The 21,806-nt window shown below is 36.9% G+C and overlaps 1 protein-coding gene across 8 annotated transcripts in view; it reads right to left on the minus strand.

Annotated features, from left to right (window-relative positions):
- CCDC171 (coiled-coil domain containing 171) overlaps positions 1-21,806 on the minus strand; it is a 142,988-nt gene that overhangs the window by 44,685 nt on the left and 76,497 nt on the right. For 7 of the 8 annotated variants that reach the window (XM_052701112.1, XM_052701111.1, XM_052701105.1 and 4 more), the window contains 3 exons: positions 20,280-20,506; positions 19,462-19,644; positions 17,367-17,552 (listed from right to left, as the gene is read on the minus strand). In XM_052701112.1, the coding sequence (XP_052557072.1) occupies positions 17,367-17,552; positions 19,462-19,644; positions 20,280-20,506 (596 nt within the window). The remainder of the gene's footprint in view (positions 1-17,366; positions 17,553-19,461; positions 19,645-20,279; positions 20,507-21,806) is intronic. The other variant, XM_052701110.1, reaches the window with a different exon arrangement.

Below are 21,806 nucleotides of genomic sequence, written 5' to 3' on the forward strand. Positions count from 1 at the left end.
GCAGCGCTACCAAAAGGCAAGAACAGAATTGGTACATTTAAGTATTGGAAAAGAGCAGAAAAGGATTTAATGGGAAAAAACAAAACAACAACAACAAACAGAAGAAAGTACAGTGAAGTAAAAGAATGGAAGAACTCTCTATTTCTGTCCTGCAAAAACTTCCCAAAAGGTCCGGGTAAACAGTAGCTCAAAGTAACAGTCAGAATAAAAGATGGAAGCATACAAAAATTTCTAGCCTGGAGGGGTCCAAATAATAGTGAGAAGCAACAGATCACCATGCCAGCTTTAACAGAAAATTTAACCTAACCAAATCTGGCTTCGTACCAGCACTCAGGCCACATATATTACAGACTTAAAATAAATGTTTTAAGTGTCTTCTTCCAATTCATTATTTTGCTTCACATATTCTACTAATACAAACAGTCCCTATTCTAATTAGTATATCATACTTTTGTCCTCCATATTTTATTTTCTTTATCAACATGTCTTCCTGTTCTGTATCAGATACAAAGACATCTGCGCATGTTATTTTCACCCACTAAAATCAAATACTATTACACAGTTACGACTGTAGGAGAACAATATCCCTTTCAAGAACAAAAACGAGAACTATTTTTATATGTCTGTGTTTTGCTGGCCACAAGCATTGTAATCTCCACTATTCCTCTAGCTTCTAGTCCTACAAGAGCAGTGTGGGCAAATTTTATTTGCAAACAGGCAGTCTATTCAAGATGCCTAGTGGGTCTCCCTAATACAGTGGATATCATTCTGCTTTTGATCATTCTAGCAAATTCAATGCCTATTGGCAAATAAAATCTTCAGTGTAGTCTTTATCCCGTCAAAGTCTACAGATAAGCTAGAGAAATCTTGCATCTTTGGAAAATCCAAACACAAAATGGACAAATGTATCAAAACTACTATACAAACCAAATTACATTAATTCAAACAACCTAACTGAAGCTCAAATCAAAACAAAATTTCTATCTAAACTACTATTTGATCAAAGTCTTTTTAAAAGAAGTTTATAGCGAAGAAAAAAGAATATATGAAAAAGAACAACTAAGACATTGAGAAATACAAAGATTGATCTGAAAGTAATGCTTCCTATTTTATTATGTTGGCCCACAGTGTCAGAGGAAGATGGTGGTGGTATGGCAGTAAAGACTGAACCTTCCTGCAAATATTCTATTACATGTTGTTGCTGTGTGGCAGATGGCAGCAGAGGGGAAGTTTGACAAACTGACATCTGATATGGAATGAAGCAAAGGGGTGGAATTAAATTCCTCCATGCAGACAAAATGGCATCCACTGATATTCATCGATGCTTGCTGAACATTTCTAGAGACCAAACAGTGGATGTGAGCACAGTGAGGTGGTGGGCAGTGCGTTTCAGCAGTGGTGACAGCGACATAAAAGACAAGCCACATTCCAGGCAGTCAGGCACAGCTGTCACACCATGAAAAACATCGTTCTAGATGGCCATGAAGAATTTTACAAGTGCTGCATGCAGGTTCTTGTTTATCACTGGTGAAATGCAAAGCTAATGGTGGTGACCACACTGAAAACAAGTATTTTGTAGCTGTGAATTGGCTCTATCAAATAATATTATTGTGCTCTTCGTATCTGTCATTTCCATGGAAACAAATAAGAGACATTACTTTCAGAGCAACACACGTTTACCAACAAACAAGATGGACTTGCAACAGAAAACGAAACTCTGTAATACCAACATATTTATCTATTGACAATATGCTTCGGAGTGGCTGCAGTAGTGTCTTAGAACAGTTTGAAATGAACTCCATGTGTCTGCTGTGCTCTTGCGAAGAACTAACCTGAGGCTGACCACCCATGACATCCCTTCAATAACGAATGCTCTCACACACCCTTTAAACTCCTACAGCAAAAGAAACATCGGTGTATTCAAAAAGATATCTGAATGAGCTATGCCTGCTTTGCAAAAAAAGAGTGATTGTTTGATATTTTTTTGAACTTCTTTGCTGTTGAACCTTCAGTCTGACAGCAGCTATCTTTTTACATTGTTGGCATTCTAAGAAATAACATAGATGATGTGTCATTTTAAGTACACGTAGAATGGAAGTGACTAAGCAGCTGACACCTAACAAGGTGCAACATTACTTGACTTTGAAAGAATCCCATGTCACAAGGTAACAGAGGTAAGTGAGGCTACTGAGCAAAAGAGTAGCATGAATCAGCGCAACAATTTTAATAGATAGCTAACAAAACACTGGTGAATTAAGGGATTCTTTCAGACATATTTTCACATTTCTGACATAGATTTGGATCGACTGTGATTGTTCTACGTAAGAAAATCCTGTAAGACTAGAACACAAACAAAGCTAACAGCAGAAAGCTTTTCACTATCATGAAAAGCCAAGTAATCATCTCAAAAAAACTCTAGAAATAAAATGTTCGTGGAGGTGGCTCAAAAAATACTTCAAATATAGTTATCCTAGAAGATTTAGAATATGAAGAAATATTTCAATTAAAAAAGAATTAGTCAGGAAAATCATTCAACGGACTGGATGTGAGAAGATACACTTTTTCATTTTGTTAGAGATTTTTTCACACAAGTTATTTGAAAGTGTAGGTGCTCACATTCTGAAACTCAATGTCATTACCTAGGTACGTCTAGACAACAGTCCACTCTTCAACTGAAGCACAGCTCAGACACCTGAGCAGGTTCAGTTACCAAAAGCACTGTACCTGCAATAGCTCAGGATGGATACAGTATCTCAAACTGTAAGGGCTAATATTTCTGTGGTAGAATGCAGACTATTTCTCAAGGGAGTATCTTTTCTAATCATTTTTCAATTGCATTAGCTCAAAATGTTTACCACAGCATGACTGAAATTGTTTTTTGAAGTCAGTGGGCTGTATATGATGTATATGATGTATATGATGTATATGTATATGATAATTAAAGTTATCAAGAATTAAAAGAGCTTATTAATTTAAACATTGCAGCTATTCTTTAACAATTTCACACAATGACACTTCTACCAGAATAGACATACTATGCTCAAAAGTTACACAGTTTCAAAGTAACTGAAACTAAATAAAACTTTGAAAGTTTTTATATAAAGTAATTGCAGAAGACAAAATGGCTGCATGTAGAATCACAAAATGGTTCAGATGGGGACTAAGATTTTCATGAGTTGTTCAAACAAGCAAGCAAAAGCATCAGTGTTAAAATGTGTTAGTTTGGTGCAGTAATGCATTTGAAAAAAAATCTAAGTTGGAAAACCATCTCAAATGAGGGACAATCTTTTGAATATCAAGATTCATTCGGCCAGCCAGACATACCCTGATCCAATCAAAGATAACAATGAAACTCCACTTCTAAACAATATTTTGGAGAATGCTAATATGCAAAACAAAATTTATGCACATGACAATTTACAAATTCATTTTGTCTTCTGAGCTAAGTGAATTATGTCATTATTAGTAGAAAGCTGCAGAGAAAGACTATAGTAACTCAACACAACCTAATCAAAGGCGCTTTTAGAAAAGCTTGGGCTTAATCAATCCGAGTTCATATAGATTTTTTTTAATGGATGTTTAGGTGACTATAAATTTTTGGAATTACTTGGTTGGTGATATGACTATGATCATTCATTTCTCATTCACCTCTGACGTACTGCCTCCTTACTCTCAACTGATTCATTTGCACAACTTTTTACTTCTTTTTTTTTTTTTTTGTTAAACATTCTAGAAAGCTCGAATGATGTTTTTTAGGGTTTTTTTTTTGCTTTAAGAAAACAATGGTTTTCCATTGTTAGATCCAGCCCTGCAGTAGCAGGCAGCAATTTTTCTGAGCTTTAGCAGAATGAAGGGTAATTACGTCTACCACAGAAAAGACAACTCTATATTGTTCTATAGTTACCTTTACTCTATGGTAAACTTTTTACCCTGATAAAACAGAAGCCTTATCATTTCTACAATGTAAGATTATAAAATATGGTACATACTTGATTCTGTACAAGGGGCCTTCTCATAACTGTCTCTCATGATCCTGTACGTAGGTCAAGTATCTAACTCCTCGTGCGGAACTGTCATGCAGCTCTCCAACACTGCACAGTGCTATGCACAAGCAACTGCAACATTACCTAACTGTGCGCATTTCCACACAGTTTAGGACACAGGAGTGCAACTGGCCCTTATCCTTTATCTTTATATTCCTTTAAAAATGCTACTGTATTAAATGTGCATATACAGAAATATCTAGTTGGATACCCATGGTGCCACAACATACTCCATCATCTTCTTGAACTACAGGTGAACTGGTCTAAATCCAGCCATATCTGATTAAGTCCTACCAGTGTTAATAAGTCTTCTGTTATCAGTGACATTTCTAAGTCCAGGAACAGCATATTTTAAGTTCTCAAAAAAGATTACTCCATTGGATTTGTCCCACTGAATTTGTTTGCAATATCTCTAAATCACAGCAGCTACTTTAGATAATCCTGGAGCAACAAGAAACAGCATCAACAAAATGATCATCAGTGACAAAGGAATACTGCCTACAATTCAAATAATCAGAATTACAATCCAATTGCTTACTTAAAGGGGCATATAATTTAAAGCTGGTAGGAAAGTGGTATAGCTTAAGAAGGTTCTGGGGAAAGACAAAATCAGAGAGATTTCTGCTTCAGACCTACATGAAGAAACAAGTATTACACAACATCAGGCCTACCACAGTCTTTACTTCAGACATTGGTTGAAAATTGGGAATCCCAAAAATCTTGGTAACAAGAAACAATCTAAACTGAACTTAATGTTTAGTCCTGAGTAAGAAATCATACTTTCCGTGATAAGCTGAACACACTGGTCGTTGTCTCTGTTAAACTATTTTACTTTTCCTCCCACAAGAGACTGCTACCAATTCCACTGGTTAGTGACACATTAGTGAGGGCCATCACACCAGGCACTTATAGGCAACAATGAGTATACCAATTTACATCAGCTGAAATTTTGACACTGCATCAGCAAGAATTTTCCTTTCTCTTTAAATAATGGATTTGACTTAAAAAAAAACCAAAAAAGCATAGCACTAACATTAATCGTATATAACATAAAGTGGGATTATCATTCAAACACTACATTCTCTTTCAGTAGAAGAGTTCTGACCAGGCTGCATACTAGTATTTCAGTATGCATCCCCTCAAACTGCTCCAAATGCTGCTTAGTATATGCATATTTTATTTCAATATTAAGCCAACCACATCATACCAATGGACTACCCGCAGGAGGAAAACATACTTTTGTGATTCACGTGATGCCTTTTACTCTCTAAACATCAATAAAATAAGAATGAATTTATAAATACATCCCTTCTCACTAAAAGGTCACTCCTTCATTAAAAACTGGACAACAGTCCTCACTACAGAAAGAAAAGATGGAGTAAAGCAGAAGCTAACACAAAGGGCGACTTCTAAATGGTTCTGTTGAGAAAGCATGAAAGATATATTACATCCCAGGTTTCAGCAAGAAGATCAAAGTGCTATAAAGGCATATTGATTGGGCATCTCCCTTCCCTCTGGATATGCTTTGTGTCATACCAAGTGCCAACAGAACATAAACTGTAAATGAGGAATACATTTTTCTGAGTATGGTGTTCATAGATCCTGAAGTAGACATGGCTGACGTTGACAGCAATAAATCACTGCAACTACTAAATTGAATCACTAGTCACATTCTTCACTTTCAATATATTTCATAAATAAGACAAAATGACATCAAAACGGTACAAAATTTGGGAAAAAAAATTCAAATTTACTCACCTATCAAAGCAACACTAGTAGAACTACTAACTTGGAAAACACTGGAACTTACAGTGGAATCGAGAAACTGAAATTTGTCAGTTTTAAATCACATTAACTACTTATTTTATGGTCTACAGAGAGAAAAAAAAAATAATAATAAGATGGGCTTAACTGTAGTTGGAAAGTTTTAAAAACTGTTCAACTCAGACACTAGTAAGATTCATGTGACAACTTTGACCAACTTCTTTAGGTTTTTCACAAATACATACCGCAAACTGCTTTGAGTTAGTTACGATTTTACAAGGAGATAAACAAGAGATTTATACAGTTAACTTCTCAAAAATAGCAAGGGAGATCTGACTAAGGTGAAAAAGTAAAAGAATCCAAGAAAAAAGTAGAAGAATCCTAGTTAAATAGCAACAAGAAGCAAATCTACATATAAAGGACTTGTACGCCAGGAACCTGTGAAGCAGAAAGTAATACACATTGATATATAAATGACTTGCAAAAACTGGGTTTAAAACATTGGAAAAAAAAGAACTACCAAATACTGTTTTAAAGATCTATTGATTTGCTCTGTACATCCCAAGGTAACAAGGTTACTTTGAAGTTGAGACAATAAAGTAACAGACATCTAGGAACTGGGTTTTAAGAAGCCTTTCTGTGTTACTCTATGAAAGCTGAAAGACTGTTGAAGGTCTTGAAATAACAGGGATAAGTGGTATGCGGGTACATACACTTAATAACCACAACTTGTAATTATATAATAATCCCATTTTTCTTTCAAACTACATGTCAGTAAACCTTTCTCACTGCACTATAAATTCCAAGGTCATGGACAGAGGTGTTTATTAGTATAATTGCAATGCGGTGATAAAACCATAAAGCCTTTAGATCCTGATGTTATTCCATTTATTTTCCCTTTCTTGAAGGAAGGAAAATAGTTCCTATAGATGGAATACTTGGAAAACGTGGGAAGTTACTTTTAAAACATTTGAAAATACTCTGCTTTATGCAATTACTTTCTTGAAGTTTGGAGTGTTTTGTTTTTACTTAAGCTGTGATAGAACGTCAGAATTATTTTATTCTAAGTAACAGGGTAGCAAACAGCATTCAAGACATAGCACTGTCTGAAATGGGCAACACTACTACACTGAAAATGTAAATACTAAGTTCTAGATTTTCACTCAGTAGTTCAAGTTTGACTCCCAAGAAAACAAGGTTCCAGACATCTGTTTAGAAGTATCTTGCAAACCATCTCATTTTACTTGCAGCTCCTGTTTCCACATTAACTGCGTTGTTCCCAGGCACAGTTCTACCTGTCTTGATCCCTTGCTACACTGGAAGGGGACCTAAGTGCATGATTAGTAAAATGACTGTATAAATCTGAATATCAACAACAACAACAAAAATAACACTGTTTTCCTTTCTTTGAAAGGAAAAACTTATTCTTGGTTGGAAATTAACTCCCAGTCAGATTAGCTCCTTAAAAATTAACTAATATTATCATAAGTAGTCATGACCTATTTACAGTTCTTTTTCAGTGTCTACATTACACAGTAACTGTCACAGTGGTGAGATCAGCAACCTGTTATCTTTAACCCTTTGACACATAAAAAAATAAAATATGACAAAGAAATGTTCTTTTCTTTAATAGATAAATAATTTTTACACCTGATTACATTTACCATACGTATCACAAACCCGCAACTCTTTTCACTCTTCTCTCACTGCGAAATAGATGTTTTAGAGTTCATTTAGACTTTTAGAGATCATTTTCTTTTAAGGTAGTACAGAATTTGCCAGAATTTGCCTCAGTAATATTCCTAATGCTAACTAATACAACATTTTAAAATAGAGCAATTTAAAAAAAGAAAAAATCATTTTACATGAAATAATTTTGGGTGATCCCCAAAATGCAAAAAGCAATCCTTCGATCCGGTATGTTACAGGTTCATCAGAGAAGCAACACAAGTAAACATTCTGACCAGGCATACCTGAAGTGTAGACCGAAAAACAGAATGCAGACCTCAATACAGTTTATGCCATATCCCTTCGTTGAAGGGAAGCTCCTTGGTTCCATTTACAACAAGATGCTCTCTATCTGACCCAGCAGTTATGTAAAGACAATGGCTACTAGGAGGATGCCTGGAAAGACATCCTGCATTCCTAAGTTCCATGTGCGATGAAGGAAAATTTCTGAACAAGAAAGCACAAAGGACCAGCTCTAGGGCAGAACGCCAGATGATCTAACTCCTTGAAGACTGTTGCAGAAGTTATCAGTAGTGGAAGTTATGTAAATGAAGGGGAATGAGTAGGCTCATGTATTTCACAGAGAGTGTTAATGAAAATTGGAATACATGACAAAGCTGTTTAACCTGTAATTTGTTATAATAAGAAAACAAATGACCTCTTTTGACTAGAAGAATAGGGCAGATGGCAATGCTAATCTACTCCTAGCTACCTTACAAATTATTTAATGTTCAGAACACAGTGCTAAACTTAAAAAATATTAATTAATGAATTATGAGTTTTAGTTTCCAACCTATTCAGAACAGAACCTGCTTCTCTTTAACATGCTAAATTTGATTAATACAGTTTCCAGTAAGCTAGATTCTAACAGTAATTTCTTTCTTTAAAGAATAACAAGGCATAGAAATATGCATTCTTGCTAAAGTGACAAACAACTTTCTAGGAATCAAAAGTACAGATGAGTGGGGCCAAATCCTAACAGCTTTTAAAATAAGACACCAGACAAGTTAAAAAAAAAATCAAAAGCAATTGCTCTTTTTACAGTGACTGTAATCTCTGCAGCTCTGAAGCAAGAAAATCACTTGGACTACAGAACTGTGGTTCACATCTGCAGGGAGAAAACAAATAAAGCTAATGCTCAACTTGAATTGACACTGGCCAGCGCAGTGTCAGACAACAAAAAAAGGCTTCTTCAAGTATATCAAGAGCAACAGAAGGTCAAAGGAAAACACTAGATTGATACTTGAAGCAGATGTCACCTAACAAGAAAGAAGGAAGAAATGGCAAAGGCATTTAATGCCTTTCACCCTGGTATTTAACTGTAACAGCAGATCTTGGGCTGCCTGGATCTTAGAAATAGAGGACCATGACTGGAGGAGCAGTGACTTTTCATACATGGTAACAAAAACTGCAAGGGAACAGCTGTATCAGCTCAATGTCTCTAAGACCACCAGGAAAGATGGCATATTTAAAAGGATTTTATAAACATGAGGAAACCGATTTTTTACATAAGTAGATAATTAGAGAACAAGGGAAATGGTTTCAAATTAAAGAAAGGAAGATTTTATTAGATGTTGGGGGGGAGGTTTTTTACTTAGTGTGGTGGTGATGGAACAAGTTGCCTAAAGAGCTTGTGGATGTCCTGTCTCTGGAGGTATTTAAGGCCAGGTTGGATAGGGTCATGGGCAATGTGATTTTGCATTTGGTAACCCTGTCTCTAGCAGTGCAGTTGGAACTTGACCATTCTTGAGTTCCTTCCAACCCAAGCCATTCTATCCCTGAGAGTGCTGAAAGAGTTAGCTAGCCCCTTCTCAACAATTTACCAAAGCTCTTGGGAGTCTGGGTATGTCCCTGCTGACTGAAAACTAGCCAACATTATACTAAGCTACTTGAGAGAAGAACTGGAGAACTACAGGTCTACTAGTCCAAGCTCAGTACTGTGAAAAGTTATGGAGAACATTGTCCTGGGGAATACTGAAAAGCATTAAAAGAACAAAGCTGCTTCCTGGCATAGTCAGCATGGTTTCATTTGACTCTCCCCTGATGCACCTTTGTGCCATTCCTGTCCTGCTGTCAAGGAAAGCTCAGCCTTAGAAATCTGACCTCCTTCTAAAATAGATCATCTACTTGGTGGATGAAGGGAAGGCAGTGGACATGATCCTTCTAGATTCCAGTAAGGACTTAAATACTGTCCCTCACAGCACCCTCCTGGACAAATTTTCCAAGTGCGACACAAACAGGTTCAAGCTATGCTGGGTGATGAACTGGCTCAGCAGTAGAGTTCAAAGGGTTGTACTGGCTGGATCTGGCTGGCTGACAGGCATTAGCAGTGCTCCCCAGGACTCAGTTCTAGGACAGGATCATTATTTTTGTTAATGATCTCAGTAGAGTTGTGAAGTGCACTGTCAGCAATTTTGTTGATGGTACTAAACTGGGAGGTGCTGCTGACATCCTGACAGGATAAGAAGCCTTGCAGATGGATGCAGTTACATCACAACACTGGGTGATCAGCAATAACATTAAGTTCAAGAAAGGAAAATGCCAGGTTCTGCAACTGGGATGGAGCAGTGCCAGACACAGAAACAGACTGAGAGATGAGTGGTTGGGGAACAGCTCAGGAGAAAGAATCTAGGACTGTTCATGACAGCAGGCTCAGTGAGAGCCAGCAGCATGCCCTGGCAGTCAACCTCATTTTGAAGTGCATTAGATATAGCATAGCCAGCCAGTCATCTGCTAAATCTAGTGTTGGTAGGTAGATGGTTGAAATGGATAATCTTAGAGGTCTTTTCCAGCCTTGGTGATTCTATGATTCTAAGGAAATCCTGCAAATTATGTACCACTTTCACCTAAAATCCACACCAACGTGAGAGAGAGGCTGCTCAGAGAAAACACTCATTCTAAGAAATCTAGAAATCCTGTTCCCCACCACAATCTAACTCATCTGGGTGACTGTTAAAAAAAAAAACAAAAAAACACTCCAAACCTTCCCATCTGAGTATGTTTTTCCATGGTGAGATCAAAGCCCTTGGATAAGAATATTTTAATTAACATGAATCAACAGCGGCTACTCTAAACTCAGAAGAGTAAATGAAAATAAAATTCAGACAGGAATTCTGACTTCTTCTTAAACACATAGTTCAGTTTTAAGGTTGATCAGTCGCAATGGATGATATATTGCATTTTGAAACCTTAAATACACAGTTATTAATTAAGAATTTGTAAGACATTCCATAAATTAAAGCTTAAAAATTCACGTTCTTTATTACATGCTCTGTCTAAATACAAACAATGTCTGTCAACAGGGAGAAAAACAATTTTTTTGGACCAAAGGCACGCTTGTATAAGAGGTAAAAACTATACCTGTTTTAGATGTGTATTTAGCATTTGTGTATAAGCGTCTCTTCAAAGAAAGGGGAATTGGAGCTAGCAATTTAGTCCATCTAAAAAAAAAAAGGTAGTGTAAAAGAGTTCCTTAGTTCCAGCTGACCTTGAAATGTAATTGGCTACCTCAGATGTCTCTATGGTATATGCCATTAAGAAGATAAAAATATACAGGATTAAAATCTGAACTGATAAAGCCAAGAAATTAAGTATTACTCCTTTAATAAGACTACTCTATAAAAGTATATGAATAACAAACTATTTCCTTAATGACTGTTATTGAAGTGTGGATCTATTTCAAAACAAGTTATACAATGGAAAAGAGCCAAATATTTTGTTTTTAGCTTTTTACAGCTTTAAAAACTATGAATGAAGACTTCAAAGCTACAAATTCTTGTACGTGCTTAGTCTAAACTGAAGATTATTTCGTATCTTATATCATACAAGAAAGCAATTTTTTCTATCATATTTTTTCAGTGCAGAATCACCGTTTCCTATATTTATGTACTACAAAAAAAATTTGAACTGTAAGAATGCCAAGTTTAACAGGATCAATTTTACAAGCTCTCATTAGTAGAGATAAAATTATTCCTCTGTACTGCAGAATAAGAGCTACAGAAATGTATTTTAAGTTAAAAAAGAAAAAAAGTAGCCAAGAGGTCTGCCAGTTAAAGCATTAGGGTGGAGGCAGAAATTGTCTCTGCCAGTCACAAATAAAACCATGGAGAAAGTGGCATTATGGTAAACTGGGGTAAAAACTTACAGACATTTCCTTAAATCAACCGCAAAAACAAGAACGAACTATATAATGTATATGTGTATATATATATATATATGTATATATATATATATACATAGCATAGTACTAGTCTGACTTGGTTTGGGTCAGGATAGAGTTAATTTTCTTCATAGTAGCTTATATGGTGTCATACTTTGGATTTGTGACAAGAACAGTTTGATATCACACTGATGTTTTTCTGTTGCTGAGAACTGCTTGCACAGACGCCTGCTTCTCACACTGCATCACCAGTAAGGAGGCTGAAGATGCATAAAAAGCTACGAGGAGACACAGTCAGCATAGCTGACTAGAAGGATAACATGTTCAGCAAAAAAAAGCTGAAGAAAAGTAGGAAAGAACATTTCAAATTTTAATGTTTGTAAGTAACCGATTAATTATGATGGAGGCTGCTTTCCTGGAAATGGCTGAGTATCTGCCTGCCAATGAGAATTAACTCCTTAGTTTGCTTTACTTTTATGCACAGCTTCTGCTGTTTATTAAGCTGCCTTTATCTTAATCCATGAGTTTTTACACTTTTGCCCTTCCAAGTTTTTTCCCCTTTGCTACAGGGGAATGAACCAGTCGCTGCATGGGGCTGCATGGCCCACTGGGGTTAAATTACAACAAGTTCAAAATAAAAGAATTGTTTTTACCCCCTGGTAAGTACTCACAGTTTGTGTTAAGAGTCATGCTTGAATTTAAGAGGTTTATATATAGCATAGATTTGAAACCCATTTTTGAGTTAACACAGAGACTGTAAAAAACAGCAATTAAAAATTGAGTGGGTGATGATTTAGGAACCATGTGTTATAAAATCATCTATACACAAGAGGACAAGAAACACTGCATTATGAATGTTTGTTGCTATGGTACTATGATTGTTCTTTTCCTTTCTTGATACATCCACAGGTACAGGCTTTTACAACCGAAGTCACTAGGTTAGGCATAGCTGCGAAGGAGTTAGAAGACTTATTCTCTGAAGTACCTGTGTATCAGTGCACACAGAATGGTGAATAAACAGGATGAATTAGAGATCTGTGTGCGCTTGCAGGACCATGATCTCACTGAGATCACACAGACACGGTAGGACAGCTTGTATCACTGGAATGCTGTCATGGATGGTAACGTAGCTTTCAGGAAAGACAAATCAGCAAGGCATGGTGATGGACTTACTCTTTTTGTGAGAGAGCAAGTGGAATGTACCAAGCTACACCTAGAAATGAATGGTGATTGAGTAGAGAGCTCATGGGCGAGAATTAAGGGACAGACTAATACAGGTGACACTATTCTGTGTGTTTACTACAGGCTGCCTGATCAGGAAGAGGCTACAGACAGCTCAAAGTAGCCTCACAATCCAGGACCTGGTTCTCATGAGGGACTTCAGTCATGCTGGCATTTGCTGGAAAAGCAACACTACCAGGCTGGCGTAGTTCAGGAAGTTCCTGCACTGCATAGATGATAATCTTCTGAGCCAGGTAGTGGAGGAGCCAATGAGGAGAGGCATGCTGTTGGATCTTGATCTTACAGACAAGAAGGACTGGCTGGGAATGTGAAGGGGCTGTCATGGATGCAACGACTACGAGATCATGGAGCTCTGGATCTTACACAGAAGAAACAAGGCTATTAGTAGGAAGATCCTAGTCTTCAAGTCTGCTAACTTTGATCTCTTCAAGGACCTACCAAAAGGTATCCAGCAGGTATCGGAAGGTAAGAGGACCAAAGAGAGACGGTTGACATTCAAGCACCACTTCTTTTGAACACAAGATTGATGCATTCCCAATTGAAATGAAACCAATCGAAGGTAACAGAAGACCCATATGGATAAGCAAAGAGCTCACTGAAAAACCCACATGGAAGAAGAAAGTCTACAGAATGTAGAAAAGAACTGGTCGCATGTGAGGAATGTAGCAACACTGTCACAGCACACAGGGATGCAAGGAGGAAGACTAAGGCATACTTGGAATTAAATCCAGCAAGGGAGGACAGGGACAAGAAGAAAGACTAATCTACCAGTGTCAGTAGCAAAAGGAAGACTGGGGGAAATGCAGGCCTGCTGCTAAGTGAGGTAGATGTCCTGGTAACAAGGAGACTATGGGGGAGATACTGAATGACTTCTTTTCTTCACTCTTTAATGCTAAGACTGCCCCTCAGAAATCTCAGATTCCCGAGGTAAGAGCGTCTGCAAAAGGGAACGCTTCCCCTTGGAGAAGGAAGATCTGATCAGAGATCATCTTGGCAAACCTGCTGCACACAAATCCATGTGCATGCTCAAGAGCATGCATCTATGAATGCTAATGGAGCCGAGGGAAGAGATTGTCAAACCACTCTCTATCACCTTTGAAACATCATAGACAACAGGAGAGGAGCCTGAGAACTAGAGGAAAGCCAGTGTCACTCCAATCTTCAAAAAGGGCAAGAAAGAGAAAGTGAGAAACTACAGGCCAGTCAGCCTCACCTCTGTCCCTTACAACAACTTATTCCAGAAGTCGTCTCAAAGCAAGTAGAAGAAAAGGAAGTTATCAGTATTAGTCAATGTAGAATCACCAAGAGGAGACCACACTTGGCCAATGAGGTAGCCTTCTAGGATATCATGACCAGCTGGGTATATAAGGGAAGCTCAGTGGATGTTGTCTACCTTGACTTCAGCAATGCTTTCGATATTGCCTCCTGTAACATTCTCAAAGGTAAGCTCAGAAGCATAGCATAAATCAGTGAACGGTGAGGTGGACTGAGAACTGGCCGAGCAGCAGTGAAAGTTGTGATAAGTGGCGCAGATTCTATTTGGAGAGCGGTGTTTCCCAGGGATCCGTACTGGGTCCAATCTTGTTCAACATCTTCATCAATGACATGGATTAAATTATACAGTTCACCCTTAGTGAGTTTGCTGATGATACAAAGCTTGGAGTGGCTGACACACCAAAAGGCAGGGCTGCTATTCAGCAAGACTTGGACAGACTGTAGAGCTGGGCAAAAAGGAACCTGATGAAGTGCAACAAGCAAAAATGTAAAGTCCTAGACATGGGGAGGCAAAACTGCCTGAATCAGTACAGGTTAGGGGCTAACCTGTTGGAGGGAAGCTCTACAGATAAGGACGTAGGTTGGACAATAGGTTGGCCGTGAGCCATCACTGTGCATCACTCTTGTGGCCAGGAAGACCAATGGTACCGTGGGGTGCATTAAAAAGAATGTGGCCAGCAGGCTGAGGAAGGCTATTAGAGAGGTCCCTCTATAATCTGCTCTGGTGAGGTCACATCCAGAGTACTTTGACTAGTTCCAGGCTCAGTTCAAGAAAGACAGGTCATTTCTAACCAAAGTCCAGTGGAGAGCCACAAAGATTAGGAGCCTGGAAACTCTTCAGTACGAGGAAAGGCTGAGAGACATGTTCAGCCTGGAGAAGGCTGACAGAGAATTTTATCCAGGCTTATTAATACTTGATGGGTGGGAGCCAAGTGAATGAGGCCAGGCTCTTTTTAACAGTGCCCAGTGACAGGACAAGGGGCAACAGACACACACTTGAATACAGGAAGTTCCATACAAACATAAGGAAAAACTTCTTTATTTTGGAGTGACAGAGCAATGCAAGAAGATGCCCACAGAAATTGTAGAGTCTCCTTCTCTGTAGATACTCAGAACCAACTTGGATGCTTTCCTGTATAATCTACTGTAGGAAACCTGCTTTAGCAGAGAGGGAGAGTTAGATGATCACCAGAAATCCCTTCCAAACCCTACAATTCTGTGACATCAATCAACCTTTTAGTATTTAAACAGAAGTTAATAACAGACATGCTTTAATCGCAGTTACCATGGGGCAAGTATACAGCAGTAAGTCTACCACTCATCCATGGAAAGAATTGAGAGAATCACAGAGTAATGCATTTGAAAACAAATCAGAATAATTGCAAGTGGTAGAAGTTGTAGCTTTAAGGCTTATTTTGTCTGCTTTTGTAGCCTTTATCCTATCATAACAGCTAGACTTCTAGCTGCTGTATCTTCACAAGCTTCAGTAAGTTTTCAAGCGTTTTACAACTAAAGTAAGTTCTTCTAGTAGCCAACAACTACTAGGGGTTGCAGAAATAGAATGCACTTTACGAACAGCGCCATGTTCTAAGTTTCATTAATAAAGCCCAGAAGCTGTTAAATCTAATTCAGTATCCAATAATGCACGTAACGGATTTGTTTAAAACTCTATTCTGTATTTTAAATGCTTACGATTGACTTCTAGTTTCATCTCCAAACAAACAGAAAGGAATTATTTACTAATCAAGATGGAGTAACCATAAAGCAATGTACTAAGAATAGACTCAGATTAAGATTTCAAATAAGACCTGTCTTCTATTCTTTCCCTTCTTTATGATACTAATAATCATTTTAAAAAATCAAAAAATTTCCAAATGAATCAAACAAGCCTAATTATCAGGATTATATTTATTATTATTATTATTAAGATTATACATAATTCATTTTATCTGAAACAATAAAAAAAAACCAATAGTATTAGCAAAGAAACAAATTTAAACAGACAAGTTTAATTTACTCTAACACAGAAACAAAACACCCACAACTAGGGACATGAGAGAGAAGAAAATCATAAAAACCAACTGTTGAACTGCAATTGTATCGTCTTTCTCCCTTAGTGAGACACAGCTCACATAGTAAGTAATACTTCTAATGAAAACTCTTCTTACTAAATTTAACAATATCCTTCAGCATTCTCCACTGCACAACATTTCAAACCATAACACTTCGCCAACATCATCCTTGACATCCGTCTTCATTGCTGTATTTTCAACAATGTTCTCTGACACTTATACTAGGTTTGTAGTTTGTGTCTTTTAGGTTCTCATTCTGTTTCTACACTTTCCTTATTACTTCTTCCTTAAATCCTTCCTCAGAATTGTAAATGCTTTTATTTCTCCAAATACCAGTGAAGTACTCTCTTCTGCTCAACTATCATTTCACAGAAAAACACCAGGAGGTGAAAAAAAAATAGTGATATTGAAGAAGAGGTAGAAGCAGCAAAGCCTGCTTTAAATAAAACAATAAATAAAAACGGCAGAGTTAAGGTCACCACGCATTATTGGCTGTCAACAAATGTTTCTGCTGTTTCCGTGTTATCCATCTCATTTTAAAGCTCCTAGTTCATCTCTGCTCCTTTATTTGTTACCAAAGTTGCTGATAAAAGTTCTTTTTCTTCATTACTGATATGTCTGAGGAAAATTTAATTTCTGGTGAAAAAGGACCTCTTTCAATACACTCACCTAACAACTTAGCAAATGCATTATTTGCACTTAGGATTCAGAAAACAGTTAATTGAGATTTTAAAATATTCTAATGATCTCTAGAAAAGAAACTCATTTATTTCCTCTTTTTCATTTAGCCTGCAAACACCTCGTGACACCTAAAACTCCCCTCTCTTATCTACAATGCCAGCTCAAAATACTTCACAGATTACTGATACTGCTGCACATCGGATACTCCTAAAAACAGAAAATGGAGATCATATCTTAACATTTCATCTTGGAAGTCTTTTCTAAGTACCACAGAACTCCAATAGATTGAGCAGTATGAATTAAATTACTACTGACATTTTATTTAAACAAAACCTGAAAGATTTTGCTCATTCACAAAAAGGTATACTTCAGGTGTCTGTTTTGTAAGAATAATCATCTTACCTTTATAGTTTCACTTAAGACTTGGTTTTTATCTGCTTCTTCACTGGAGTGCAATTCTAGTTTATTATTTAACTCCTGTAGCTGTTGTGCCTGTTCATTCAACAGCACTTGTGCTTGATGCTCCCAATGTAATGCATTATTTAATTCTTCACATGCACTTTCAAACCTCTTGTGAGCGATCAATTTCTGATAAGGGAAATAAATTGTGTTTGATTGCATAACTATATTCATTTGTTTACATGCTTGACTTCCAGAATTCTATTTGCTAGCATACAAAATTCTAAAATAAAAGCATGCTCAAGATGAACACTTAGGTTTTTAAATATGAAGGCAGATCATGAAGTACTAAACAGTAGGCAACTTTTTCTGGAAAAAAAAAAAGCATTTAGGGTATTGTAAACAGTATGCATTAATTATTTTATCCAAATTAACATAGTGAGGTTGTAAAAAAATCAGTATTAAAAAGGAAATATGAAGATCAACATCACATTTCAGCGTGCAACATATTAGCCATTGTAAATGCCTCCCTGGACCATTTCTCCTCTGCTCAATATGGATCAGAAGAAAGAAATAAAGCATCCACATCTAAATGACATTTTCATTTAAGCACCCCAGAACTGTAAAAGGGGATAAAACCATTATGAACAAAACTGAAGATGATCAGATACCCTCATTCATTTAAATTAAAAAAATTATTTTACTGCCTACGAACAAGAAGTAAAATAATCTATTAGATATTTTCTGGTTAAGTGTTTTGATTGGGTCACTCTAACAGGTCTATCACCTGGGCCTCAAGATCAACTTCTGGCACAACTACAGCTAACACTGCTCATTCTGAGAAATGACTATTACGGCTGCCCAAAGCAGCAAAAAAGCATATATGGGGACACTTATCCACCCAGTTTCTCAATCTGCTAAATCATTAGATCAATTTTGAATTTAAGCAATAGAATTACAGGAAGAAAGGTGTCCAGTCAACCCACAGCATTTCTCACTGCAATAAGGACTGACGGTACAGATGAAAGAGCATGATGAGTACACCAACCATCTACAAAAGGGCATACTGGGGACAAAGAATTCAAGTTCTAGGGCAGTGATAATCTGAGAAGACTAAATCCCTCACAGAATAGGACCATTACTTGTTACATAATGACTTTAAGTAGTTAAGAAACCTCCACCAGGACCCCCAAATCCTTCTCCACACAGCTACTCATAAGGAGATCCTCCCCCAGTTTGTACAGATATCTGGGATTACTCTGGCCCAAGTGCAGCTCCTTGCAATAGTATCTACTACAACACTCAGTTCAGTGTCATCAGCAAGCTTGCTGAAGGTGTACTCAACCCCACTGCCTAAATCATTGGTAAAGATGCTGAAGAGCATGGATACGAAGACATGACCCTGGTAGACATCATTCAGCACTGGCCCTCCCCTGGAAAGAGAGTGAAAGAGATTTTGTTCCCTGAAGTCCACACCCAGAGGTTAAGGTACATGAAAAGTGTGGGAAGCCTGACTGCCAGTGAAGAATCAGGCAAAGAACTCACTGAGTACTTCAGCCTTCTCCAAGTCTGCTGAAGCCACTACTGCCTTCACATTTATCAGAAGGGGAACACTCTCCTTGGCCTTTTTTTTCTGACCAACATAGCTACAGAATCCTGTCTTATTATTTTTCAATTCAATATAAATGTAGAATTTAAAATGTTACATTATTGCTTATGAGTTTGTCATGAATGTACTTACTGTGTACCCTCACTCTAGCCAAATTTACTCTTTTGATGTGAAATCTATAAATTCTTTTAGGGCATACAAATAACATCAACATTTTAACATATAGAACTAAACTTGAACTGCTGAAATCCAAATGTGTAATTTGCACAAAACACCTTATTCTGCAAGCCAAAGCAAAACTCCTGCGGGTAGGAGATATTTCTAAATGCATTTTGCTTATGGTTTAGACATTTACAAGGTAAAATATTTGAAAAATTCTGTTAATAGTACATTGACTTTACACTTGCTTTTCAAAAGAATACAAATGGAAAAAAATGCATAAAAGGGAGGACTCTTGTAAGCAGTCTCCTCTAAATCAAATATACTTACAGATTGCTTAAACAAACTTAATTGCTCTTTCAGGCTCTGGGTTTTGTCAGCCTCCTGTTTCATCTGACTGAAATTCAACTTGAATTCTGCAAGTTCTATGCGTAGTGAGCGGCGCTCCACCTCTACTGTATGAAGTCTTTGCGTCAATTCAAATATTTGCTTCTGCAAGGATGCTATGCTCTTCTGTTGGTAAATGGAAAGAATTTCATGTGCTATAAAAGTGTGCCATTTTGTATTTATACGCTGTTTATAAAAGCAGTAACAGTAATATTCAAGAAAATTATGCAAAACTATTGTCTTGTTCTCCATCTCCAGAAGATGCACAAGTGCAAAAACATGAATGCATTTCATCCACCTTTGAGGGTTATTGAAAATTTTGTTTCCAGAGAATTATCTTGTTTTCATGCAAGACTCACAATAGAAGACAGGCTCTACGAGAGAGACCTTAACCTTTAATTTCTATTAGAGAGGAGAAGGTTATCTTCCCTGGAAGGTAACCTTAACAGAAAAAAACAAACAAACAAACCTTAACATGTAGTAGCTGAAAAGCAAGTTTGCTCCTGTAAATGAAATTTTGATAGAACTTTTTCTTGCGCACCTCAAATTCCTTCTTAAAATTCCTAAACTTTAGAAGATCTACCCAAGACATGATGTTTTATGGCGTTGCAAATCAAATTCTAAATCCCTACTTAGCTGACTTCAATGTAACTGATTCATAAATCTGGAACAAAATTAATGGCACCATGAAGAGAGTTACACCGTAACACTTGCGCTGCGAACACACTGTTTACTTGAAGTAGCACTATAAACATGCATACCATAATGGGCCATCTGTCACATGATCCAGCTTCCAGAGCTTGTGCATTTATTTTATGAAGTCCACGAGCCAGCCTCCGTACCAACGAGTTTTTCTCCACGTAAGTAACGCTCCTGCTGCTATCTAATGGAACAGTCTCCATTATTGTATTAAGCTTGTCCGTAAGTTTTGAAAAGGAGTTCCTGGCTGCACTTACAAGCAAGCGTCCAGAAAGACAAGACTTTGGGTCTTTAAGAAATAACAACAAAACATGAAAGAGGTTAAGAATCTCATTTTTTCAGAAAAAAAAAAAAAGTAACAACAAATAGCATCTATCAGCAGGAAATTTGCCTCAGATAATGGAAGACTGAGGACCAGGGAATGTATCAGAGCAAATATAGAACAAGTTCTGTACTTAAACAGTCTACTTCTATCAATCTCTGGATAGGAAGGGCAAGACTGGATAGGATCTAAAAGAATAGGATGCGTTTTACAAATAACTGTTTTCTGTATCTTTTTAAATGTTCTCCTCCAACACTACACATTCTGAAGCCTTTTTTGCATGCTCATATTTTGTGATTTATAAAAAAAAAAAGTAAGACTGATGCAAGCAAAATGCAAGTCAGATCAAATATATCAGATAATATAGCACATGGTGAATCACTTTATCACAATATTTACAATGCAAATTTCTGAGCATTTTCTGATTCCTCTTCCCTCCCCTCCATAGATGTCTAAATCATTTGCTGTTCAAAATTAGTGAGCCTTGGTACCTTAATGCCATAGTATTTATATTCGGAGACAAGAGAATATAATTTACCTTATTCCAAGGCAATTAAAATTTTACAGCTACAATTACTTATTTCCCCACAGGATTTTGGTAATCATCCTTCTCATATAATGGACTTAAGGCCCCAGCACACCCAACATGTCCTGCTTACTGCTAGATTCGTCAGGTCTGTAATTAATAATTGTGTTTAATGTTGATAAATAAAATTGTCAGTGCTCCTTCCACTAATTGGTATTCCAGATAAGAGTTAATAGGTTTATTTATGCCTTAATAAAAGTCTTGTAATTTAGTTTTCCCCCTGCTAGGCAGGTCTTAATCTGTCATTACTTGTCTTATGATACTATCAGTGTAAGATGACAAGCATGGAAGAGCTTATTTACATTCAGTAGTACAGCAGATCTCCTGTTGCTGTAGTGAATTAAAATATTTACTTAAAAGTGTATACAGAGAAAATAATAGTGATAGCTTTTAGTAAGTAAAATAATTTCTTCTTATTATACATTACAAGAATAAAGCCAAAGGTTCAGAGTAAATAAAATAAGATTATTGCTATCTTCAGAGTTCGATTCTCACTATAAAGAATACATCATTTATACATATAAGAACCAAATTGCCTGTAAGCAAACAAGTGAAATAGTGCATGATAAGGTCAGATAGTATTTTTTCACAGCCATTCTCCTAATTCTATTTCAAAATACCACCATTTCAATGATGTCAGTGATTAAACTGAAATTATCATTTTTTAGTTCATGCTCTCCA

Source organism: Tympanuchus pallidicinctus, unplaced genomic scaffold (genome assembly GCF_026119805.1).
Source record: "Tympanuchus pallidicinctus isolate F22 unplaced genomic scaffold, pur_lepc_1.0 scaffold4, whole genome shotgun sequence".
NCBI lineage: Eukaryota > Metazoa > Chordata > Aves > Galliformes > Phasianidae > Tympanuchus > Tympanuchus pallidicinctus.